The sequence below is a fragment of the Stomoxys calcitrans genome, chromosome 3 (assembly GCF_963082655.1).
Source record: "Stomoxys calcitrans chromosome 3, idStoCalc2.1, whole genome shotgun sequence".
NCBI lineage: Eukaryota > Metazoa > Arthropoda > Insecta > Diptera > Muscidae > Stomoxys > Stomoxys calcitrans.
In genome coordinates this window covers 6,960,809-6,988,442 of record NC_081554.1, presented here as the reverse complement: position 1 = coordinate 6,988,442, position 27,634 = coordinate 6,960,809, and the positions used below count along the sequence as shown (strand labels likewise).

Genomic DNA, 27,634 nt, shown 5'->3' with positions numbered 1-27,634 from the left:
CTAAGAATTTTATATGGAAGTGATATAAACGAACGGCAAAGTTTGTATGAAATTTCTTGGAACGTTTTTTCTATGAAGAAATGATTAGGCGCCATAGTATTTCCATATTTAGAACTTTCCAAACCTCCCTCGCACTTAAGAATACTTATCAATGATCGTTTTATGAAGTGATCCATCATTTATTTTTTTGTCTCTGCCAAACTTGGTAATTGCTAACAAATGGTGATTTTGTCGACTTATAGAGCATTTGGTACGAGCATTGGCAAGATAGCCGTTATAGAGCACAACAGTTAAAAAAAAAACATTTTTCAAGTTGCAGATTTACTTGAAATTGCAATTGATCAGTTTCCATATGCTCCTTGCCTCAAGAAATCGGACTTTGTTATAGACAGTAACATACAAGAGTCTGTCTTGTGTTGCAGACTGCTAAATATGCAGCAGCAGGTGTAGAAAAATTCATAAAGACATAACAAAAAAATGTTGCTTACACATCTTGTTGCCGCCTCGTAGTCAGCATGTGTTGGGAAGTGGGCAATGTATTCTTTACAACTCCCTCAATATGTCTACCAAGAAAAACAGAAGCTATTAAAATCTTGTGATTGGACTACACATTAACATCAGTTTATGATCATTGCATGGATTCCAATAACCTGTCTTGGATAGACTACGGCCTAAAGAAACGAGGTGTAACAGAGAAGTGGAGCACAAACATTATAAAGAAAGATATTCGTATAATTGCTTTACCTGGATTAAATTTAATTCCATTCGATTTATTTTTTAATTCGATTCGATTTTTTGTTTAATTTCTTCCATATGTTTGCTGGACTTATTATCCCCAATGTATTGTTGGCTATTCTTAGTATTACCTTAGTAAGTGTACCCTGATTTCTCCGCATATGATTTGCATTCCCTTTCACTTCAAAGTTTCTAAACCAAATTTTATTACATGAGAACAAAAATTTTCAATAAATTTTTCAATGGATAAGGATGACAAATATCTGGTGCGTTGCCTAAAATGTAGAAAAGTCTTGGAATGTTCCCGTTACAATGTATCGCCATTACTGCAACACATACGCAGTGATCATCCGGAAGTGGAAATCATAGATGACGAAACAAATGAAACAAAAAGGAATTGCGATGAATCATGGATGGCAAAAAATGTAAGCAAGGCAACTTCCACAAACGACAGGCTAATACAAACCGAAACCAAAGATACACAAATCGAAGATGATAATAAATCTGAAGTAGAAGAGAGTCAACCACAAACAACATCAACTGACAACAACAATGAAATAGAGAAGCAATTATTCTCTTCATATATGCCAGAAGAAGATTTGATACAACTCTCTGATAATACAAATCATTGTAAGATGTCTCTTGATTGTCTCATTCCTCTCTGCTGTTTGTTTAAATCCTTTTTTCCTCTCATCTACACAGTTAAAACCTTTCAGGATATAAAGGATAGCGAATTATCTTCTAGCAATACACATGCCCAAATTATTTATACCCATCGTTGCAAAATTAGAACTCCTTCCGCTGCCACTTCCTCATTAACCCCTTTTCCCAAAACTCCCCGTAAGCGCCATTTCTATAGAATCTCCATACAAAAATGGCAGCCAGCCAGTGGCAGCATATATTGTCCCAAATGTGGTTGTCATAAGAAGCCTTTAATCGAGACCAGAATTGAGCGTTTTACCCAAAATGAATGGTGTGCGAAATGTCTATTCAATTGTTGGCCACTTTGTTTTATGCCCTGGCTGTTACGAGGCCATGAAGTACAGCAATTGCATTGTTCCAAATGCAAAGCTTTTTTAGGCATTTATAATCCAAAATCCAATTGTCTGAGACCAAATGGAGAATTTATGTCACCTAATGCGGAGCATCAGGTGCGATTGCAATCAGGTGAATTGTCTAGCGATAAAAGTTCTGGTCAGAAGTCAAATGCTAAAAAATTGCCCACTTCTGTTGTTATAGATGGCAGAGAGTTGCATCCTGATATGGTGGCCCGTTTGGAAGGTTTTAAGAGATATGGACGCTTGGCTGGCATTGATTTGGAAGAAATTTTAACGGATAGTAGCCGAAGCAACAACAGGAGTAAAACTTTTATGGATGATTCTTCAGCAACTGAAGAAATGTTTGCTGCTAGTAAAAAATTAAATTCTGAAAATGTGAATAAAAAATAAAATGTTTGTCTATTTGTGCTCTTTTATTTTGATCTTTAGAATCTTTTCGTGATTTTTCGAACCTCTTCCAGCTGGAAATCATATTCAATCTCTTCTATTCAAAGAATGGCATAGCAATATATTTATAAAAGTTGAGCAAGTGTGTGTTGTTATTCAAAAGACTTTGACTGACTAGTGTATCATGATTTCTGTTACGCCATGTAACTTCATCATCACCTTTGTCAAATTGATAAGGGCACCCTATATACCCAAAAACTATTGAGTACGAGGTAAAGCACGCTTTTGTTTTGAAACAGGGCTCCATAAGTCCTCCAACTCTCCTTAGCGCAGCAAGAGAGAAGAAAACTTTTCTTTCCACTATTCCGATACAGTTTTTTGTTATGCTATTCTTTGAATAAAAGGCATTGAATATGATCTCGAGCTCGAGCTTAGCTGAATTTTTGAACTAAATTACTTATATGTCAACATCGGGCAAAGATTTCAAATCGTTTTTCTATATAGTAAATTGGCTGTGGAGAAGGCTACAAATATTGTTTGGTGCAAAAAATTATAGGAAGCCTGTCTCGACAAAAATTCAACAAATTAAAAGTCGAAAATTCCCTAAACTGGAAGAGCGGTCTGTTTTTTTGTAGTGATTTTTGAGCACCTTTTTGCAAAAATTTTGGAAATCGAATCAAAATTAAGATTTGGCAGACAGGAAAATTTTTCCAAATGCCGAGGTGACAAATTTAAGTGCCCCGGTGAGAGGCGGCCGGACGAATTACAGCCCTGAAATTTTGCACATAATCCCGTTAACTCTCTACCCGCTCTCAAACGGCTGAAAAAGTTGACTTAGAGGACCCAAGATGAAGTCCGAGTTAAGGGAGTGGGCGACGAATCCGCATGCAACATTGTGGAACAGCGTCGGTAGGGTGGCGAAAATCCTATGGGGGGATCCAGTTCGTGAGAAGACGAGGCTATTACTGAAAGGAAGTAAGAAAGAGGTCAGTATAGCTATTGGTATCATAACGGGACACATAGGACTACGAGTTCACTTATGGAAAATCGGTGCGGCAAGTAATAGCATGTCTAGGACATGCGGGGAAGATGATGAGATGTAAGAGCATTTCCTTTGTCTTTGCCCGGCTTTCGCATCTAACAGATACCGGTACTTAGGTGGAGACACAACCACCAGACATGAACCAACTTAGGGGAGTGGTATTGAAAACAATTAAGGATTTTGTAAGTAGCACGGAATTTCTAAGTTAACATTTTCTTTTTTAGAGGTTACTTTATAGTTCTTAGAGCGCACAACAAGCTGAATACTGGCTTAGGTGTATATCCATAGTGGCATGGGGGGAGGGGATTAATATCTGCACCCTCTTTTCAACCTAACCTAATCTGTTTGGTACCAAATCCTGCAAAGAGGATTAAACCACCTTTCAAAATAGGTTCAACATGCTTTTTTGTACCCACCACCATGGGATGGGGGTATACTAATCTCATCATTCCGTTTGTAACACCTCGAAATATTCGTCTAAGACCCAAAGATCGTCTCGACGTTCCGAGTCGATCTATCCATACCCGTCCATTCGTCTGTTGAAATCACGATAGCGGTCGAACGCATAAAGCTTGCCGCTTGAAATTTTGCACAAATGTAGGTAGTTGTGGATTGTAAATGGGCCATATCGGTTCAGATTTCGATATAGCTCCCATACAAACCGATCTCCCAGTTAGACTTTTTGAGCCCCTGGGAGCCGCAATTTTTGTCCGATTATGCTGAAATTTTGCACGTAGTGTTCTGTAATGGCTTCCAACAACTGTGTCAAGTACGGCTCGAATCGGTCTATAAACTGATATAGCTTCCATAAAAACCGATCTCCCGATTTGACTTCTTGAGCCCTAACAATCCGCAATTTTTGTCCGATTTGGCTGAAATTTTGCACGTAGTGCTCTGTTATGAGTTCCAACAACTGTACATAGTAAGGTCCAAATCGATCTATAACCTGATACAGCTCCCATATAAACCGATCTGGAACCCTGGTATCCGCTATTTTTGTCCGATTTGGCTGAAATTCTGCATGTAGTGTTTTGCTGCGACTTTCAACATTTGTGCCAGGTAGGGTCCAAATCGGTGTATAACCTGATGTAGCTCCCATATAAACCGATTTCCCGATTTAATTTCTTGAGCCCCCGATTTGGCTGAAATGTTTCATATAGTGTTCTGTTAAGACTTCCAACTACTGTGTCAAGTACGATCCGAATCGGTCTATAACCTGATATAGCTTCCATATAAACCGATCTCCAAATTTGACTTCTTGAGCCCTAACAATCCGCAATTTTTGTCCGATTTGGCTCAAATTTTGCACGTAGTGTTCTGTTATGACTTCTAACAACTGTACCTTCTACGGTCCAAATCGGTCTATAACTTGATATAGCTCCCATATAAACCGATCTCCCTATTTGACTTCTTGAGCCCTTATAAGCCATAATTTTTGTCCGATTTGGCTGAAATTTTGCATGTACTGTTGTGTTATGACTTCCAACAACTGTACCTAGCACGGTCCAAATCGGTCTATAACTCATTTTGCACGTAGTGTTTTGTTATGACTTCCAAAAACTGTGCTAAGCACGGTTCAAATCGGTTTATAACCTGATATAACTCCCATTTACACTGATCTCCAGGTTTGACTTCTTGAGCCCCTGCAAGTCTGAATTTTCAACCGATTTGGCTGAAATTTTGCACATAGTGTTCTGTTATGACTTCCAACAACTTTGCCAAATCGGTCTCTCGATCATCCTTGTTCGGTTCCTAGAAGATGGTCTAACAGAAGTTTGGTATGTAGAATAAAATTATGCCCCTCAACGAAATTTATTTTGCAGAATCCATGGGGGCCCAAAATTCGACCCTGCCCAACTTAGCACGCTTTTACTTGTTCCATCTGCCAGAGCCTCTTATGGCCGCTCCCTTGCTTAAGTGTCTTCTTCCCAAACTAGAGGCACTTATCTAGCAGACCCTCGAACAGCCTAAGCCTTTTACACCTTGCCTGAGTGTGGTTGTGGTTCCTTGTGGTTGTGTTAGCACATTGGATGTTACGTTGTCATCTTGTCAACGCGTGTTTCATTTCATTTTTATTGCTTCACTGCCATGACGTTCTTAATGAAGTCTATCGAAGCTGCTATCGGTTAAATTCAGTGCTTGTATCGCAGTTTGGCATTCCAAATTAATAATCAACTTGTAGTTGATTTAGTAGCTACTGCGGTGACGTGATAATATTTTGGGCAATTTTCCACTTTTTGTAGTTGTTTTTTTGTTTTGTTTTCGTTGGCGGAGAAGTTGGTGTCATTGTTGAGATTTTTGGCAATTTCCTAAGAATTCCTGTATGCCTCCAAAAGCCCCACCCCCACCCTTCTTCAGAGGTGAGTTTGGTGCATCAACTGCTGGGGTTTAGGTGTTTTCAAATAGCACGATTTTTAAACACAACCATTTGTCATTGTTTTTTGGCCTGTATGCCCGTACATTCGTTGGCCTGTCCACGTTTTTGGCGCTTGTTATACGATTTCGATGTTGTTTTTGCTGCGTTAATAACTGTTAGCCTAACCGTCTCTGAACGCCTTTGCCTCCACTCCAATGTATGTTTGTCAGATTTTATTTTCTGTTAATTTTTTCATAGCCGATAAACGTTTAACACTTTTTTTGTGTAGCTATTTTTAAATTTGTTATTTTTTTTGTTTTTTTGGTGAGCACAAACAAGTGTTTTTACTTGAGTTATTTTTGTATATTTACGTTGATTTCCAATAATAGGAGCTTTAAGCCGGCTGTTGCCATTGGTCCAATGGCTATTAGTTGAAGTGTTGGTTTTAGTGTTGATTGGCCTCTATTTTTGTGCGAGTTTTTGACGCAACAATCTTAGACTCATAACCCCTAGGCACAGTGGGAAGGTACAAAGCTATTTTATGCTTTGAGAAAAGTGGACGAAAGTGGAAAGCCATATAAAATTCTTATGCCATTTTGCACTATGACTCCCATCATCCATGCCAAGTACGACTAAATTGGTCCATTACCTTGGAGGTACCATATGAACCGATCTTCCGATCCGACTTGAAACTTTGAAAAACTCTTTCCCCACATTATCTACAACAGGAAACACCTTGTCATACACCATACTTATCTGCTGCAATTTTTTAATACATCATAAGTATTGGCATTTTCATGTTTTAGCATTGTTTTCATTTCTTCATTTGTTATTTGATTTTCTTTAATTTTATAGCAACCCAAAGATGGTGATGATTCGCAGCTGAGATTGTTATGAATTGTTGACAAGAAACAACGCAAGACAATTAATTGGTTATTTTGCATCACAAGTCTCACCGCTGACAAGCAAACGAATAACCGATTACTCACTCACTCGCGTAAACTCTCCAATTGCATTCACTTGCGATTTCGTTGGTGTATGGACTGCGGCAGAATGCATGCGATGCAATGTTAAACAATGTTAAATTTGTTGCCGCCTGTCTGCTTGACTGACTTTCGACTTGTCATTCGATTGATTTAGTGTAATAATAGTTGCTGTTATTGTTTTCGTTGATTTTGATTGGCTTAAATTGTTTGCCTGCAATTTTCAATTAAAACTATAAGAGTGACTATAACAACGACAACAACAATTATGAATGAGAATAATGGGAATTGCCTATAAATAATCGAAAAGAAATGACAGTTAAAAACAATTTTTTTCTGTCGCCTGTATTTTTTCATTTGTCTCATCGGCCATCGACCATCGGATGTGAATTCCCTTATGCGGAAGTGGTGACATTAATAGCCGGAGGTGTTGAACCGGGCGTTGCTTTTATTGTTTTCAAGAGCATGCATGTGCAGATTAATTGTGATACACATTTGTTCATGAGGCGTCTGTCATTTCCAAAAGTGTAACAAATGGTGATTGGGAATAGATAAAAATAAACAAGTCTTTCACTAACAAAACAATTATTTTAGTTCAAGGTCAAAACAAAAAAAAAATAAATTACAATAAAATAAAATAAAATACAATAAAATAAAATAAAATAAAATAAAATAAAATAAAACAAAATAAAATAAAATAAAATAAAATAAAATAAAATAAAATAAAACAAAATAAAATAAAATAAAATAAAATAAAATAAAATAAAATAAAATAAAATAAAATAAAATAAAATAAAAATAAATGAAAAATAAAATAAAAAAATGAAATAAAAAAAATAATAAAATAAAAATACAATAAAATAAAATAAAAAATATAATAAAATAAAAATAAATAAAAAAAAAATAAAATAAAATACTCTTACGTGATTTTAGCGTGTTGTTAGGGTCAATATGTTTCAAAATGCTAATAAAACAAGTTTATTTCATCCTTTTCTCGGTTTTTTTCCGACTTTTTCAGGAGTTTATTTAGTGAGATCTATTAACAAAAGACGCATTTGAAATATTTTGTTCGGTTTCGTAACGTTTTTTATTTTTACTTACATATGTTTACATTTGCGAGGTCACCGTAGCGTAGAGATTAGCATGTCCGCCCATGACGCTGAACGCATGGGTTCGAATCCAGGCGAGATCATCAGAAAAAAATTTCAGCGGTGGTTTTCCCTCCTAATGCTGGCAACATTTGTGAGTTACTATACCACGTAAAACTTCTCTCCAAACAGGTGTCGCACTGCGGTACGCCGTTCGAACTTGACTGTAAGAAGGAGGCCCCTTATCATTGAGCTTAAAATTTTAAATGGGACTGCACTCATTGATATGAGAGAAGTTTGCCCCTATTCCTCAGAGTGGAATGTTCATGGGCAAAATTTGTATTTGTATTTGTATATTTACATTTGCATTATTCTCTTAATTTATTAAAAAACTGGACATCACGACACATTTATAATAAATAAAAAAAATATAAATAAAATACAATCGGATATTGTGCGGCAGCAGGCCATAGGGTAATCTGTTTCTATTATAAAACCCGTTTTTTAAAGTTAGGCAGAAAATGTGTTTTTGGTTTGTAATAGCATTTGACTGGTTTCCTAGATCGCGATTTCGTTTGGAACCACCCAAACTCGTCGGTAGGATTCGTCGAAAAGGTATGTCTTCTAGGTTGAAACTATGCTCTTAAGAGTATTTTCATTTATAGCGCAGCAAGAAAGGAAAATACTCCACTTCATATGTTTCTACCAAATCAAGACATCCAACAACAACGCAAAACATGTGATATAAATAAAATGTAAAATATTGCAGCGAAAATTTAAAAACTAATATCACAAAACTATGTTTACACTCTAAATTATTCCAACGGAATGCTGTAGCTTTGCATTATCTTTGTTCTCTTTCGTTTTCATCGACGTCTCTATCCTCTGTTGTATACGCAAACTTTCAAGAGTATGCATCTTATCTTTATTCCTCTCTCTGTCAAGAATTCTGACAGCTTTTAAGTCAATGTTGTGTCCCGTATCTATAATGTGTTCAGATAAAGCTGTGTTTTCTCTGCCTTTCTTGATGTCTACTTCGTGTTCTGCCTTTCGTATCTTCAGTTTTTGTCGAGTGGTGCCCACATAACACATATTGCATTGTTCCCCTTCTTTGCCATTGCACGACAATTCGTAAACTACATTGTCTAGTTGGAGTTTGTATGCTTTGGTAGTTGTTGTTGTGAACAGCTTTTGTAGTGTGTGGTTTGATTTGTATGCGATTGTTGTTTTTTCATTTTCTCTCTTTGGTGCACAAGCAATGTTCTCTGTTAATTTGGGAATATATGGTACACTGTGAAAATAAGTATTTTCCATTGATTTCCAATATTTGTATTGTTTGGGGTGAATTACATTCTGAATTAGAGTCTTTATAAGTGAACGTGGAAAATTGTTTAATTTTAATATGATTTCTATTTTTGCTATGTTGCGTATAATATATTGCTCGTCACTAAGGTCTATAATTGTTTTGATAAAGTTAGTTGCCATATTTGTCTTCATCCTTTTAGGTTGTGTTGAGTTGAAGTTCATCATTCGTCCAGATGCCGTGCCTTCGAGTACCAGTCTATAACTATTTTGTTCTCCTGTCTAATAATCTTCATATCTTCTTTCCAATTTAAATTGAATTTTCGTGTGATATGCGTTAAGTAGCCTTAGTATTTCCTGCGCGTCTTGTTTTTTGATTACTCCCAAGAGGTCGTCCACATATTTCGTTAAAAACTTGATTTCTATATTTCGGCTTCTTAGGCTTCTCCCAACACTTCGTCCAGAAGTGTGTCTAACATAATGTTAGCTATAGTCGGTGAGAGGGGGTTGCCCATTGGCATACCATATGTTTGATGGTAAATCTAATCTTCTCCCCGTATTTAAAATCGTTGTTTTCCATGAGACAGAATTGCAAGATTTTTTTGGAACATCTGTTTCGTCATCTTGGTGTGTTCCTTGAGATGTTCCCACTTACTCATGATGTTTTTTATATATACCACGTCAAATGATACAAGTATATCGTCATTTTCTAATATCACGTCAGTTACTCTTTCTTTTATCTCCATCGAATTTCTGAAGTTGTATAATGAAGATGTTAGTGTTTTGAATATATTACCGATGAATTTCGATAAATTGTAGTACGGCACTTACGTTGAAGAACAAATAGGTCTAAGAGGTACTTTGTGTATTATATATTTTCGGCAAACCGTAAAGTTGTGAAGCCAAGGCTGAATTGCAAACTAACTTCGATCTTTCCAATTTTGTTACATTATTATTCTTATACAGTACGATGTTATTGTTCGTTCTTTCTAATTTCATTTCAGGATCCTCCCTTACAGTCTTGTACGTGTTCTTGTCCTCTAACAGTCTTTTCATTTTGTTGTTGTAATCTTCTTTGTACAATACCACTATTTTATTACCTTTAACGTCGAGAAAAGGATGAAACGAATTTGTTTTATTTGCATTCACTAACAAAAATAATAAAAATAAAATACATTGAATTAAGAGAACAAAAAATAAAGTATCCTAAAAAGAAATCATTTAATTTAAAATAAAAAGAAACCTTTTTCGAATAGCCACTGCCATGCTTGTATATCTTAATTGACTTACCCCAAGAATTTTATATTTTTGAACATTTGAATGTTGTAATCATCCTTGGAAAACTTCTTTTATGCAACATTTTTTACTCAAATCTAAATTCAATACAACTCCGTATTCATTTATCATTTGATCAAAGCTTTTGTCTCCAGCTCCAGGCTATCTAATCGTTGTTGTAATACCAATTTCTCTACCATTCACGATGGGGACATTTAAAATAATTTTATTTTAATTTTCATTCGATTGATGTTTGAAATGCAATTTGGTACATTTCAACCAATCGTACGACAGCAGTTCAATAGCACTTGGAGCTGATTGGATGCGGATACAATGCAATTACATGCCCCATTATCCGCAATACATTCCGTGCGTTGTGCCACTCCATGGTGGTGTTTTTTTTGTGTAATTGTCAATTTTACCATGTGGAACACCTTGTGTGAATGGGCGAGCAATAGGTGGGGCGACTTGCGGACAAGCAAACGAGTAGACAGACAGACAGACGGATATAACAAATGTTTAGCAAGGTCCCATGATTTAACATAGGAACACGCATAGTAACATGAATATAGTCGTGCATGCGTGCTATTGGAAAAATGGAACTATGGTTGAGAGCAACTATATGATGTAGCAAATTTGACAAAAATTCAAATTGTCTATAATAACCACATTTTAGCAAGTGATGGGAATTATTGAGGTTTTAAAGTTGTTAGATAGGAATCCTTTTGTAAGATAGTTGGATTAGTTTAAAAGAGAAAATTAAGGTAAAATTTTCTTGAAAACAAAACATTTTGTGTAATTTTCTCTAGGGACAGAATTTCAGAAATTTTCGACGAGGACAACGTTTTAGTAAAATTTCTCCATAGATAAAATTTTAATGAAATTTTTTTAAAGACACAATTTAAGTAAAATTTCCCCTAAATAGAACATTTGAATGAAATTTTCTCTAAAATCTAAAGAACACAGTAGATGGGACGGCCAGGGCGGCGTCGGTGGCGAGGTACGACACGGTAGATGGTTGCCGGACTGCGAAGGCGCTATGGCCGGTCATCAATCGGAGGAGGACGAGGGAGTTGATGGCGTTCAATAAGAAGTCGATTGACAGGGGTCAATCGATCGTAGGTAGATCCGTCCTTGTGTAGGGAAGGACGGTTCTTCACTTCCCGCTCGGGTTTCTCCAATCCTCCAGTCTTTTTCTTTTATTTGTGTATAACCTCTAGTACGAGGTCTCACTTTTTCTTTTTTCGTCTGGCCCATTGTGGTACCCCAATGGGCCAAACTGACCTCCGAGTGAACTCGCCTTTGGTAGGCGACCCATTCAACCTAACCTAACCTTAAAATTGCAGTGATTTTCCCTAAAGATAAAATTTCAAGAAATTGTTCTCTAAAGCCAAAATTTCAGTGAAATTTTCTCCGAAGGCAAAATTTCAGGTAACTTTTCTCTAAAGACAAAATTTCAGTCATTTTTTAACCAAAGGCAAAATTTTAACGAAATTCTCTCTAGAGATAAAATTTAAGAAAATGTTCTCTTTAGGCAAAACTTAAGTAAAATTTTCTCTAGGCAAAATTTCAATGAAATTGTCTCTTAAGACAAAAAATTTCACAAAAAAAAAATTCTTTAGAAAAAGGAAAAATTTCAGTGCAATTGTTTCCAAGACAAAATTTTTGTGAAATGTTCACTAAAGACAAAATTTTAGTAAAATTTTTTCTTAAGACAAAACATCACAGAGATGGAAAAATTTCACAAATTTCTATAGAGAAGAGACAAAATTTCTGTGAAATTTTCTCCGAAGGCAAAATTTCAGGTAACTTTTCTCTAAAGACAAAATTTCAGTCATTTTTTAACCAAAGGCAAAATTTTAACGAAATTCTCTCTAGAGATAAAATTTAAGAAAATGTTCTCTTAAGGCAAAACTTAAGTAAAATTTTCTCTAGGCAAAATTTCAATGAAATTGTCTCTTAAGACAAAAAATTTCACAAAAAAAAAAATTCTTTAGAAAAAGGAAAAATTTCAGTGCAATTGTTTCCAAGACAAAATTTTTGTGAAATGTTCACTAAAGACAAAATTTTAGTAAAATTTTTTCTTAAGACAAAACATCACAGAGATGGAAAAATTTCACAAATTTCTATAGAGAAGAGACAAAATTTCTGTGAAATTTTTTCCAAGACAACATTTTAATGAAATTTCCTCTAATACAACACTTTAATGAAATTTTCTCTTAAGACAAAATTTCAGAAACAAATTCAGAAAATTTTCTCTGACGACAAAATTTCAGTACAATTTGTTCTTAGGACTTAATTATTGTAAAACTTGCTGTAAAAAAAATGTTTCAGACAGGAAATTTCCTCTAAAGACTAAATTTCAGTCAAATTTTTGTAAAATTGTCTGTAAATAGAATATTTCCTTGAAATTTTCTCTAAAGAAAAAATTCCAGTGAAAATTCCCCGAAGACAAAATGAATAAAAATTTCTCACAATAAATTTTTTTTTCGGCGAAATTTTCACTAAAGACGAAATTTTTGTGAAATTTTCTCTAAAAACAAAATTTTAGTGAAATTTTTTCGTTTCATTTTTTTTTTAGTTTCACTAAAATTTTCTCAAAAGTGGATTTTACGGAAACTTTCTGCAGAGAAAAAGTTTGATTGAAATTTCCTTTATAGACAAAATTTCAGTAAAATTTCGAAATCGAATTATAGATAAAATAGGGATTTGCTAAAACGGGCGCCATAGCCATATGTATCCTGTGGTGTTGGTTATAAAAATAAATCTAATTTGGCATATTACCTCGTTTGGCTAATCTGCATAATATAAGTATACGATAGCAACCAGAGCATATATTAACAAGTTCCAAAGTTAAGAAACCAAGCATAAATCGGGCATATATCAAAACCATCGATAAATGCTGTGGGGGTTCTACACGCTTAAACTCACAAACGTGGCGGATTCACAAGAATTGGCCAACTACTAGCCGTAATGCGTCTCTGACACATAAATGGCAGCCACATGTGGAGTTCGTTGACAAATACAGCAACCATCAGCGTAAGACATCTTTGTTGTCTAACGCTAACGCAATCTTTGTGATGGGCCTGCCAGCCAGCCTTCTAGCAACACATTTAGTTGCTAATTTTATGTGGTGCAAAGGAGGTTTTTATTATTCGACATTTGATACCTAGGTGGCTTTAGAACCGGTGTCAGTGAGCCAAACAGCAAAGACCAGAGTAGCATTACCATCAGCAGCTACGTACGCAAGCCTTAAAGTTATGCCTCCGCCACATGCTGTGAGCTGTGATCGGTTGGCGGCCTGGCATGAGATACTCCATAATTGTTGCAACATTTTCATGTGATTATCTAGGCGCAGACTTTTCTTTTTTTTTTCTAGCTATGGCGGGGACATAACAAAAACGTTTTCTTAAATTATTTGGAGCTATGGAAAATACTCGCATTACCCCTCCCATTGGCCAAGTTATAAAGCAGGGTTTCTAGAGTAAACATAGCCGGCAATGATATTGGGGAGCGTTAACGACCAAACGACAAAATGTTAAAGACACCTAATAAGTTATTTTTAACCAACCAACGGATAATCTCCAAGATGGAGCTACAAATACAGTAGTGAAGAAAAGTGTGCATACGCTTGAAAATAAATCGTTTTAGGTTGTTTTGGAAAGAAACTAATAATAAATTTGAGTCATTTTAAAAACTTCAATAAAATTTTTCTTTAGAAAAAAAAAATTATTGACATTTTCCTTTTAACATCTGGATAGATCTTGGCCAAATTAAAGAAGAATGTCGAAGGGCCTAACACAACTCACTGTCCCCAATTTCGGCGTCATCGTACAATAAATGCGCCTTTTATGGGTCAAAAACCTTAAATCGAGAAATCGGTCCCTATGACAGCTATACCCAAATCTAAACCGATCTGTGCCATATTGCAGAAGTATGTCGAGGAGCTTAACTTAACTCACTGTCCCAAATTTCGGCGACATCTGACAATAAATACGCCTTTTATGGGCCTAAAACCGAGAGATCGGTCTGTATGTCAGCTATGTCCAAATCTGAACCGATCTGGGCCAAAGTGAAGAAGTATGTCGAAAGGCCTAACACAACTCACTGACCCAAATTTTGGCAAAATCTGACAATGAATTCGCTTTCTATGGGCGCAAGACCTTAATCGAGAGATCGGTCTATATGGCAGCTATGTCCAAATCTTAACCGATCGGGGCCAAATTGAAGAAGGATGTCAAAGGGCCCAACACAACTCATTATCCCAAATTTCAGCAAAATTGGATTATAAATGTGACTTTTATGGGCCCAAAACCTTAAATTGAGAGATCCGTCTATATGGCAGCTATATCCAAATCTGGACCGATCTGGGCCAAATTGAAGACAGATATCTAATTGTCTAACAAAACTCATTGTCCCAAATTTCGGCAAAATCGGATAATAAATGTGACTTTTATTGGCCTAAGACCCTAAATCGGCGTATCGGCCTATATGGGGGCTATATCAAGATATAGTCCGATATAGCCCATCTTCGAACTTAAACTGCTTATGGAAAAAAAAAGAATCTGTTGAAAGTTTCAGCTCAATATCGCTATTTTTAAAGACTGTAGCGTGATTTCAACAGACAGACGGACGGACATGGCTAGATCGTCTTAAATTTTTACGCTGACCAAGAATATATATACGTTATAGGGTCGGAAATGGATATTTCGATGTGTTACAAACGGAATGACAAAATGAATATTTTTTTACATGGCATAGTACCTCACAAATGTCGCCAGCATCAGGAGGGAATAACCTCCGCTGAATATTTCATATGATGGTCTCGCCAGGATTCGAACCATGGTGTTGAGCGTCATAGGCGGACAAGCCTGCTTCTGCGCTACGGTGGTCTCCTGCATAATTGCTTCTTATATATTGTATATAAGTCGCTCGGAATTGCAAATGGCCCATATTGGTCCATGTTTAAATATAGTTTCCATATAAACCGATCTCCCAAATAAACATTTTGAGTATATAGGAAATTTTCTATATGCTCAAGTCCGATTCAAGTTTAAGCTCAATGAAAAGAAGGCCCCTTTTTTATAGTCGAGTCCGAACGGCGTGCCGCAGTGCGTCACCTCTTTTGAGGCCAAGTTTTTACATGGCGTAGTACCTCACAAATGTCGCCTCAGGAGGAAATAACCTCCGCTGAAAATTTTATATGATGGTCTCGCCAGGATGAGAACCCAGGCGTTCAGCGTCATAGGCGGACATGCTAACCTCTGCGCTACGATGGCCTCCTGCAAAATTACTTCTATTAATATAGGTCGCGTGGAATTGTAAATGGGCCAAATTGGTCCACGTTTAGATATAGTTCCCATATAAACCGATCTCCCGAATATATATCTTGAGCATATAGGAATTTTCCTATGGGATGTAGCGAGTATGGTTCCAATCGGTCCAAAACCTGATGTAGTACCCGTATAAACCGATCTCTCGAATATACTTCTTTAGCCTATAGAGGGCGCAATTCTTATCCAAGCATATAAAAAATCCATAGGGATTTCTTGTTAGGACTTTCCATTACCCTTTTTTAGTCTCTGTCTATAAAGGGAAACCATCCAAAGAACTTGAAAAATACGATCAATGGTGAAGGTTATATAAGATTCGGCCCGGTCGAACTTATAGTTGTTTTAATTTCCTTCATTTTGAATATTCCACTGTTTTGGCCATTATACAAAATCAATTTACATTTTTATTAAAAAGAAAATTTTAATTAAAAAGCCTAATAATAAAATCTTAATACATTTTTTCAATTAGCCTGTAAACTTACACAAATCTGGATGGCCTTTGGCTATTGTGCTTAAGTTTGCTTATGAAAAGCTTACAAGTTAATCGGTTTTGGTTTTATAGCGCACTTGACACTGAAATCGATACCGCCTCATTGTTAAATCGTTGTTCACTGCACCAAATGGCCATTTGAATTCCTGTAACGGTAAATCCAGCGGAATGGGCGGCATTTGTTGATAGGCTACAATGAGCGCGTTGCGCGCCGCGTTCTATATGGGCTCCAACGAACGATATCGACATGCGATGAATGGCTCTTCCGTGAGTTATCGCTTGGTTGCCGTTGTCCAAGTTTACCCCAGTTGAGTTGACAATTTTATGAAATTTATTTTTGTTTTTGTTTGTCTTGTTTGGCGAGTGTTTCTATTTTGTTTTTTGTTGACAATTTTTTTTTCATAATAATTTATTTCCATTATTTTGAGATATTAAAAAAAAAACATTTACTTTTGCCTTGAAAACTATTTATACAGCCAAAAGCCACAATATTATGTTTAGCGGTCTATATGAATAGAAAGAGGGAAAATATTTTTGTTTAGAAGCATGAGAACATGCCAGTGAAATGTAGGCACACTACTAAGCAACTGAATAAATACAGTTGTTTATGCGTACAATATTTGCCAATAGTGTGATTTAAGAAGTGCTCATATTTGTGAGTAGCGAATTCATGGAAATTTTGTATTTGGAGAAACTTCTATGGAAAATTTGACTTTGGAGAAAATTTTATGAGAAGTTTGTCCTTAGAAAAAATTTTATGAAAATTTTTTTAAGAAAACTTTTTATGGAATTTTTTTAAGAAACATTTTTCTTAGAGAAAACTTTACTGATTTTTTTTTTTTAAAATTTCATAGAAAAATTGTATTACAAATTTTTTTATAGAACACTTCATTAAAATTTTCTTTGAGAAGAATTCACTGAAATTTTTTCTTAGATCACATACCATAAAATTTTTCTTTAGAAGATATTGCGTGAAATTTTGTCTTTAGCGAAAATTTCACTGAAATTTTGTCTTAAGAGAAATTTTCACTGAAATTTTGTCTTAAGAGAAAATTTCACTGAAATTTTGTCTGTATAGAAAATTTCACTGAAATTTTGTCTTTATAGAAAATTTCACTGAAATTTTGTCCTTAGAGAAAATTTCACTGAAATTTTGTCTTTATAGAAAATTTCACTGAAATTTTGTCTTTATAGAAAATTTCACTGAAATGTTGTCTTTAGAGAAAATTTCACTGAAATTTTGTCTTTATAGAAAATTTTACTAAAAATTTGTCTTTAGAGCAAATTTCACTAAAATTTTGTCTTTAGAGAAAATTTCACGGAAATTTTGTCTTTAGAGAAAATTTCACTAAAATTTTGTCTTTAGAGAAAATTTCACTGAAATTTTGTCTTTAAAGAAAATTTCACTGAAATTTTGTCTTTAGAGAAAATTTCACGGAAATTTTGTCTTTAGAGAAAATTTCACGGAAATTTTGTCTTTAGAGAAAATTTCACGGAAATTTTGTCTTTAGAGAAAATTTCACTAAAATTTTGTCTTTAGAGAAAATTTCACTGAAATTTTGTCTTTAAAGAAAATTTCACTGAAATTTTGTCTTTAGAGAAAATTTCACTGAAATTTTGTCTTTAGAGAAAATTTCACTGAAATTTTGTGTTTAGAGAAAATTTCACTGAAATTTTGTCTTTAGAGAAAAATTCACTGAAATTTTGACTTTAGAAAAAATTTCACTGAAATTTTGTCTTTAGAGAAAATTTCACTGAAATTTTGTATTTAAAAAAAATTTCACTAAAATTTTGTCTTTAGAAAAAATTTCACTGAAATTTTGTCTTTAGAGAAAATTTTACTGAAATTTTGTCTTTAGAGAAAATTTTACTAAAATTTTGTCCTTAGAATAAATTTTCATGAGAATTTGTTGTTAAATGAAAATTTCACTGAATTTTTAGTCTTTAGGTGAATTTTAAAATTGTTTAGAAAAAATTTCATTAATAATAAAAAAAAAAATAATTTAAAGGGGAAAAAAATTGTTAAAATTTGGTTTTTTGAGAATTTTCATGGAAAGTTTGATATTAGAGATAGCTTCATGGACATTTTTTCTTAATTGAAAAATTTATAAAAGAGAAAATTTCAATGAAATTAAGTTTAATTTCAAGCTCAATATTAGAATTCTTTTCGATGTAGACTGCAAAATGTCATCCTCTTTTGAATTATTAAACGAATTACAGCCCCAGAAATACTCATCAATGCATCGGCGATCATTCAATTGAAAGTTATCCCTATTGAAATAAGCCACTGTGTCACTCGAAATCGTGTTTATTCTATATAAACGCAATCTGCATGCATTGCACATATAGCAAGTCAAGTATGTCGGACATATATACGCATGTAGTGTTTTTGTTTTTTTTTTTTATGTTCCTAAACATATCCGCACTCAAGCCTATCGTTTCCAAATTATTAGCTCAGCTATGGGAAGGTTTGGTAGAAAGGTAGATTTATATTGTAAGTAGGTAGATATCTATGCAAAATTTACGACAATGCCAAACATTGTTCGATTCTGGCTGTCAGTACGGACAGACAGACAGAGGGTCTCCATGTTGTCTTTGTTCCCCTCTCTCAACAAACAATTCCACATTGTTAACATACTACAGCTGGTATAAAGACACTCGTAAACATTTTTTTTAACCAAACGCCTATGGTATTTAAATGAGAAAAAATTGGAAAATTTACGAAAAACGGAGATTATCTTTTGTAACTGCGCGTCTACACTGCAAATTACTACATCCACTAATTATTGTAATGGGCCTAAAAATCCACTTCAACGATGCCCAACCTCTAGATGGGGCTTGAAGCCACATCTCTCATAGCCACTGGCATGGCTGGATAAACATACTGTGTATTTTGATTCAGTGGCTTGGTTTGGCCTGGCCAGTTCATGCCATGCCTGTGCTATGAGGCTGTAAAACAAGTCGAGTTCAGCAACGTAGGAAACAATCCACAAAAAAAAAAAACGTTTTAAATATTCCACTTATAAACGTTTAACAGCTATCGCATTGTCAAAATTTTTTAAAGAAAAAAGGCTATCTTGATTCTGTGTAAATGATAATTACACCATAAGCATTACGCTACACAATAGTTCGGCGAAAACTATACACTCAAAGAAACTTCAATGGGTAGAAAGATGTACAATGAAATTGAGATAGATTACTGATTATGAAATATTTTTTTTTTCAAGTATGAAATTACTCTGTAGGCAAATGTTTAATAAAATTGTTTTTTTTTTTTTTAGAAAATATCTCGAAACACTTAATTTCTTCTACGGACAAAATTTTTTAAAAATGTGTGCCTGAAAAAAAAAATTACTTAAAATTTTTCTAAATTTTAAAAAATTGCTTAATTTTGAGTCAATTGTCTACATTTTAGGAATTTTTTCTCGTATTTTAGGAAAATTTTCCTAAACTTAGGAAATTTTTAAATTTTTTTATAAAGTTTCAAATTTAATTTTTTGGCTTAAAACAAAATATTGAAGACATCTTTGTTTTAGAATATATACCTTAAAAAGTAAATTATAAGTGAAATTTTCTCTAGGGACAAAATTTTAAATTTTTACTAAATTTGTAAAAGCTTTCTTTGTTTAAAGAAGATTTTCCTTAAATTTAGAAACAATTTCACAAATTTGAAGAAAAGTTTTCAGTTCAATTAAAATTTTTCTTTAGACAAAATTTCTAATGCATTTTCTTTGTAGTAAAATTTTCCATGGAAATTTCTCAAAAGACAAAATTTTTGTAAAATTTTCTTCAAGCTCAAATAAAATGTTAAGAAATTTTTCTAAGCTTAAAGAAATTTTAACTTCATTTTGAGACAATCGTCTAAATTTTAAAGCAGTTTTTCCTAATTTTAGGAAAGTTTTCCTAAATTTTACGGATTTTTTTCTAAAGTTGAAAATTTTAAATTTAGGTTAAGTCAAATTTTTAAAAGAAACTTTTTTTAATTTTAAGAAATGTTTTCTAAATTAAAAAAAAAAATAAATATTAAATTCAAATTTCTCAAAAGACAACAATTTTGCTAAATTTTCGCCAAAATATAAAAAAAAAATTTAAGAAAATATTTCTAAATTTGGAAAAATTTTAACTTCATTTTGAAGCATTTATCTAAATTTAGGCCATTTTCCCTTAATTCTAAGAAAATTTTCCTAAATTTAAATACAATTTTTAATATTTTTCTAATGTTAGAAAATATACCATGAAAACTCCACGAAGAAATTTTATCTAAGGGGAAAATTTTTAATAAATTACCGTTTAAAAAGAAAACAGTTTTAAAATTTATTTTGTAAAAGTTTTTTATGTTTTAGGAAACATTTCCCTTAATTTAGGAACAATCTCCCAAATTTGAAGAAAATTGTTCAACTCAATTAAAATTTCTCGTACAATAAAATTTCTTACAAATTTTTGTTATGGTAAAATTTTCTATGGAAATTTCTCAAAAATCAAAATTTTTGTAAAATTTTCTGCATACTCAAACTTATTAAGAAATATCCCTCTCAGTAACAATGTTTAGAAAATTGTTCTAAATTTTGAAATATTTTTAATCAAGTTTAAAAAAAATTCTAAATTTTAGGAAATTTTTTCTCTCATTTTAGGATATTTTCCTAAATTTTAAGACAATTTTTCCTCAAGTTTTATGAATCTTGTCAATTTTATTTCTAAAGGCAAAATTTCAACTACATTTTCTTTAAGAAACAATTGCAAAGAAAATTTCAATATAGATACAATTTTAATAAAATTTTCGTTAGGGGCACAATCTCTAAAAAGGTTTCTAAAGGTTTCTTCTTAAACATATATAAGTTTTCTCTGAGAACAAAATATCCATAAAATTTTCATCAAAGATAAAATTTCAGTTTAATGTTATCCAAATACCCGGCACGGTTAGCTGTCAGCATCATACAGGCTGAAACATTGATGTCCTATCTGTGTGGTGTTCATTGCTGTCACGAGAACCTTAGCTGGGAGATACTGGCCCCGTCCACAGGTTGTGGATAGTGGAATTCTCCATATGAAGTAGCTGCAACGGCAGTCGCGGACAATCAGCGGTATCGAGAGGAGAATCTCAGGGAGAGATCGGGCGGCAACGGCTCTTGTACAAATACTGAGTGCCTATGATGCTCGGTATGACAAGGCCAGTTATTGGCGCCTTTAAATAACCAATAACCAACTGTTTCCGCGGCGATCGGTCCTTTGGACCGGAACAAGCTTGCTCACCTACAAGAGCTTGACGAGGATCGCTACCTCCACATGCAATGTGGCTACTGCAACAACCATTTAGAGCGCACAACAAGCCGATTTAAGAGCGCACAACAAGTCGATTACTGGCTTATGTGTATGTCCATAGTGGCATGGGGCGAATTAATATCTGCGCCTTCTTTTCAACATAACCTTACTCAACCTTACCTATTCTAGCTAGAAATCATTTAACTTCAATGCTTTCTATTCAAAGAATAGCACAGCAAAGAACTTATAAAAGCTACTCTTTGAATAGAAATTGTTAAAGATAAATGATATCCACGTGGAATTAGTTCGAAAAATTACGAAATGATTTTAAAGATCAAAATAAAAAAGATTTTCTCTGAGAACAACATGTTTCGTAAGATTTTGGTTTCGGAAAAAATTTCATGGTAATTTTGTGTTTACAACAAATTTATGGAAATTTCGTCTTTTTCTCGAATATTCTTACAACTTTTGTTTTTAGTAAAAATAATTCTTTTTTCTTAAAATTTTCTCTGAGTGTCTTCAGACGCATTACACCGTTTAGGCCATGTTCAAATTAACACTCTTATGATAAACAAAAATTAAATAAATTATTTAATGCCAATGGCATAGATACGTGTACGAGTACCTATAACGTGTAATTAAGAAAACTTATTTATATTGCACGCACATTTTTGTCTACTAATTTAAAAAACAATTATACAAATTATTTATGACCAGCAAAAAAAAAACGGAAAAACAAAAACAGCATAAAATCCCCCAAAAGCTGGTCTTTCCCACTGACCATGCGTTGTGTTGATCTTCAATACAGTAAAGGCAGCCATTCACTCCATCATCTTTAGGTCTCATTAGCCATACAATGTATGAACTTTAAGTGCCATATAACTCTAAGATATGGTCAATATCGATGAACGGAAGTGTTGTTATTTTGTTTAAGTTCTGTTCGATTTAATTCGTAAAAACAAAACAAAAAAGTATTTTAACTACAATAAAGAGTACTAATTGCTTAGCGCGAATATGGTCGCAGTTGAATGAACGCCCTCTGTAAATGAACAATTAGTTAGGAGCGCTACATTGACTTTGCGAGTGTTTCACATTATCTTGTAAGATCAGTGGGTAATACCAAAAAAAAAAAAAACAACACAAAAATCAAAGCAGGCCGCTGAATTATAAAACGATTGATAAAACGAACAAATGGGTTATAAATTTCAAATTTGTAATTGAAGGGACAAATAAATCATAAATAAATTAAAAGCTGGCAAGTTAAGTTCGACAGTGTCAAATCTTTGTGAGTCACATCTCTTCGTTTATCGCAATCACCAAAATCTATGGATAATGACTTTCTATGGGCTGAGTTGAACATTACCTTTAGCTTATAAACAAATTTGAAAGAGAAACACAGTTTAAATCCCTTTCGAAATGGTTTGATTTTTCTCAAACAACAAAACTTTCATGAAATGTTCTTCACAAAAGGCCAAATTAAATTCCTCGAAATTTTCTTTAATGATAAAATAAGAGAATTGCTAAAATTGCAATGTATAGAACTAGAGCGGCAAAAAACATGGTACTTAGTAGCACCAGATTTCAACATAAAAATATTCACAAAGCCACATGGCTGTCCCCCGATCAAAACACGAGAAACCAAATTGATCACGTTGTGATAGATGGAAGGCATTCACCCAGCGTGTTAGATGTACGATCGATCAATGAAGCAAATATAGATTTGGATCATTACCTTGTTGCAGCAAAGGTTCGCACCCGTTTGAACATGGCGAGGAAAGTACGACCTGACACTGCTCGGAAGTTGGACATTGAAGAGCTGCAAACACAGCACATGGGCGCGGCATATTCCACTCGACTGCCCAACTGCATCTGATGAAAGCACTCCTTGTTCCGATGATATAATGGCGCAGTCGCAAACTATTGCCCACTCCATGGAAAATGCCGCGAAATCCGTATTTGGGTACCGGAAGCCTCCTCCAAGAAACCCATGATACGACCAGGAGTGTCGAGATGCTACTGAAGCCAAGAATGCGGCATATAGAGCAACCCTGCAATCAGTAGCAACGCGCCAGATAAAGGAGAGGTATCGGCAGAAAAGGAGAGAGTAGAAACGTCTATTCCGCAGAAAGAAAAAGGAAATGGAAATACATGAGTGTGAGCGAATTGAGATGTACAGGAGTCAGAATAAAGTCCGGAAATTCTACCAAAGAATTAAACATCAAACCGATGGCTTTGGTGCAGGCACATCCTCCTGCAGAGACAAAGAAGGAAATCTGGTAACTGATACAGATAGCATGCTGAGGATATGGAAAGAACATTTTACCCAACTGCTAGTGTCCGACGTTGGTGGTGATGGGGATACCGCAGAACCAATCCCTGATGATGATATAGAATGTTTACCTCCAAGTCAGAATGAGGTCCAAGAAGCAGTGACCCGACTAAAGAACAACAAGGCAGCAGGAGCCGACGGGTTACCCGCCGAATTATTTAAGACCGGAGGCGACACGCTGATGAGGCGCATGCTTTAGCTTACCTGCGCAATTTGGCTAGAAGAATGTATACCTGATGATTGGAACCTCAGCCTACTATGTCTCGTACACAAGAAAGGGAACATTTCGAACCGAACACTGATTTTGGTAATAAAATTCAATGATTTGCAAGCGTTGCTCGTTAGTAAGTCTATTCATGATGAAATGTCAAAGCATACTGAGCATCTTTCTCTTTGACACCATGTCTGAAATCCCACGTCATCTGTCAAATACTAATGCATGAAAATCCTAACCTCAAAAAAATCACCCTTTAGGTTCTTCACAAGGAGCTTAAGATTTCTTTAAAATCAAAATTTCTTTAACGAAAATTTAAAAAAAAATCCACAAAGATAGAATTCAATGAAATTGTTTTGAAGTATGTTTTATGCTAAGAACAAATTTTGTATAAATTTTACCTTTAAATAAAAATTCATGAAAATTTTGTTTTGAGGAAATTACAGAAATTTTGACTTTAGGGGAATGTCTTTGACTGCAGAAACTTTGCATTAAAATATTTTTCTCCGACATAAAAAGAAGGGCCATAGGAATCTAAAATCAAAACTTTAACGGCCACAATTGACATCTACACATGTTTTCCATTTTTCTCGCTGGGACACTTTTGCTTCTTGCACCAATAGTAACTTTGTTGGTAATGTTTCCGTTTTTTTTTTGTCCAATTGTGTCTTTGAAAAACTGTTTGTCACTTGTGATTAATTAATTGATTAATTTATTTTTAATGGAAAGCGTGTATGGGGGTTTGTTTTGTTTTTTTTTTTTTTGTTTATATTATCAATTAAAGTGTAATAAATAAATAGTGATCTATTTTTAAACAAATGCGGGCAGCCAACAAGCCATAAACAAAAGTAATTGACAAAAAGACAGAGTGCAAAAATAAAAGTTTTGCATAAGAACAAGTTATAGCACAAGTAGTGACAACTAAAAATTATAGGACTTGAGAATTAAAGTAAATGTGTTTAACGGGAAAAGTAAAATTTTAAGCCATTTATTATTTTATTTTTTCTTTATTTTATTTTATTTTTTTTTATTTTTTTATTATTTTTTTTTATTTTATTTTTTTTTAATTTTTTTTTATTTTCTTTTGTTTTATTTTGTTTTATTTTATTTTATTTTATTTTATTTTATTTCATTTTATTTTATTTTATTTTATTTTATTTTATTTTATTTTATTTTATTTTATTTTATTTTATTTTATTTTATTTTATTTTATTTTATTTTATTTTATTTTATTTTATTTTATTTTATTTTATTTTATTTTATTTTATTTTATTTTATTTTATTTTATTTTATTTTATTTTATTTTATTTTATTTTATTTTATTTTATTTTATTTTATTTTATTTTATTTTATTTTGTTTTATTTTATTTTATTTTATTTTATTTTATTTTATTTTGCCCATGAATATTCCACAAAGGAACAGGGGCAAACTACTGAATGATAAGGGGCCCCCTTTTTATAGCCGAGTCCGAACGGCGTGCAGCAGTGCGACACCTCTTTGGAGAGAAGTTTTACATGGCATAGTATCTCACAAATATTGCCAGCATTTGGAGGGCAAAACCAACGCTGAAAATTTTTTTGATGGTCTCGCCAGGATTCGAACCCATGCGTTCAGCCTTATAGGCGGACATGCTATCCTCTGCTGCAAATGCAGCAAATTTGCTTATGAACATTCCATTAAGGAACAGCGTCAAACTTCCCGTATATCAATGAGTGCTGTCCGATTCAAGTTTAAGCTCAATGAAAAGGGACCTTTTTATAGCCGTTTTCAAACGGTGTGACACAGTGCGAGACTTCTTTGGGGAAAACTACCTAATAAATGCTACGGTGGCGGAATATTGCTACTTTGAGAATGACGTTCCAAACACATCGACCTTCTGCGCTTCTCCTAAAATCTATGACACCAAGTTTTGCAATGTCTTTACCACTTGGTCTTTCGTTTTGTTCGTCCCACTTTGCTCGCCTTCAAGACATTTCCACTGGAGCTTCTTCGTTCAGTCTTACAGCATGACCTAGCCAACGCAACCTTAGTATTTTGCTACGTTTAACTATATTAACGTTGTCATAGAGCTCATATGGTTCGTGGTTCATTCGACGGCGATACTCTCCATCAATGCAAACTGGTTCATAAATTTTACGAAGAATCTTTCTCTCAAACACTACAAACACTTCCGTGGCCTTGTTTCTAAACTGCTTACTTAGTCCAAAGCAGCATCTGTTTGCCAGGATTATTCTTCGCTTTATTTCAAAACTGGTGTCATTCGTTTCGGTTACCGTGCCGAGGTAAATAAAATTGCTGACTGTCTCAAAGTTGTTATCCATTTTCCTTATCTGATCGGCTGTGCAAGGCGATTTGGGAGTTATACCATTTTTTCATTTTGTTATTTTATTTCATTTTCTTATACCCTTTACCATAGTATCGGAGTATACTAATTTCGTCATTCTGTTTGTAACCACCACCTAAAATATGCGTCTAGGAACCCATAAAGTATATATGTATATTCTTGATCGTCATGACATTTTAAGTCGATCTAGCCATGTCCATCTGTCTGTCGAAAGCATGCCAACTTTCGAAGGAGTAAAGCAAGGCGCTTGAAATTTAGCACAAATTCCTTTTTATTAGTGTAGGTTGGTAGGAATTGAAAATGGCCCAAATCGGTCCATATTTTGATCTTGGGTCTTGTCTTCTTGAGCCTCTAGAGGGCGCAATTCTCGTCCGATTTATCTGAAATTTTGCACTTGATGTTTTGGTATCTCTTCCAACAATTGTGCTAATTATGGTTCAAATCGGTTCATAACCTGATTTAGCTGCCATATAAACCAATCTGGGGTTTTTACTTCTTAAAGCTTTTAGACGGCGCAATTCCTATCCGATTTGGCTGTAATTTTTTACGTGGTGTTTTGATATCACTTCCAATAACTGTCCTGAGTTTGATGCAAATCTGTTCATAACCCGGAATAGCTGTCATATAAAACGATCTTGGATCTTCTTGAGCCGCTGGAGGGCGCAATTCTCATCCGATTAGGCTGAAATTTTGCATTAGATGTTTTGCTTTGACTTCCAACAGCTGTGCTAAGTATGGTTTAAATCGGTACATAACCTGATATAGCTGCCATATAACATGGTATAGCTGCCATACAAACCGATCATGGATCTTGACTTCTTCAGCCGCTGGAGGGCGCAATTCTCATCCAATTAGGCAGAAATTTTGCATGAAATGTTTTGTTTTGACTTCCAACAACTGTGCTTAGTATGGCGCAAATCGGTACATAACCTGATATAGCTGCCATATAAACCGATCTGGGATCTTGACTTCTTCAGCCTCTAGAGGGCGCAATTCTCATCCGATTTAGCAGAAATTTTGTACAACGACTTCTCCCATGACCATGACTTCAACATACGTGTCCAATATGGTCTTAATCGATCTATAGCTTGATACAGCTCCCTTATAAAACGATCTCCCGATTTTGCTTCTTGAGCCCTTACAAGGCTCAATTCTTATCCGAATGGACTGAAATATTACCCAATGACTTCTACTATGGTCTTCAAAATTCAACTCATTTATTGTCCGAATCGGACTATAACTTGATATAGCTCCAAGAGCATAACTGTTCTTATTCATTATTCTTTGTTTGCTTAAAAAGAGATACCACACAAAGAACTCGACAAATGCGATCCATGGTGAAGGGTATGTAAGATTCGGCCCGGCCGAACTTAGCACGCTCTTACATGTTTTATTGTATTTGTATACCCACCACCGAAGGATGGGGGTTTATTCATTT

At 34.3% G+C, this 27,634-nt stretch overlaps 2 protein-coding genes across 6 annotated transcripts in view; both read left to right on the top strand.

Annotated features, from left to right (window-relative positions):
- Positions 1-27,634, top strand: part of LOC106089503 (cGMP-dependent protein kinase, isozyme 2 forms cD4/T1/T3A/T3B) — a 192,351-nt gene that overhangs the window by 55,736 nt on the left and 108,981 nt on the right. The gene's annotated exons all lie outside the window — the stretch shown is intronic.
- LOC106089505 (uncharacterized) lies at positions 888-2,311 on the top strand. Its single transcript, XM_059364741.1, has 4 exons — positions 888-1,365; positions 1,438-1,902; positions 1,975-2,172; positions 2,223-2,311. The coding sequence occupies exons 1-4, from the start codon at positions 978-980 to the stop codon at positions 2,309-2,311; spliced, it is 1,140 nt and encodes a 379-aa protein (XP_059220724.1). The 5' UTR covers positions 888-977.

Coding starts and splice junctions, on each gene's coding strand:
- LOC106089505 (XM_059364741.1), top strand. CDS start 978: ATGGATAAGGATGACAAATATCTGGTGCGTTGCCTAAAATGTAGAAAA. Junction 1,366..1,437: donor CTCTGATAATACAAATCATT/GTAAGATGTCTC, acceptor TCATCTACACAG/TTAAAACCTTTCAGGATATA. Junction 1,903..1,974: donor TCAGGTGCGATTGCAATCAG/GTGAATTGTCTA, acceptor CTGTTGTTATAG/ATGGCAGAGAGTTGCATCCT.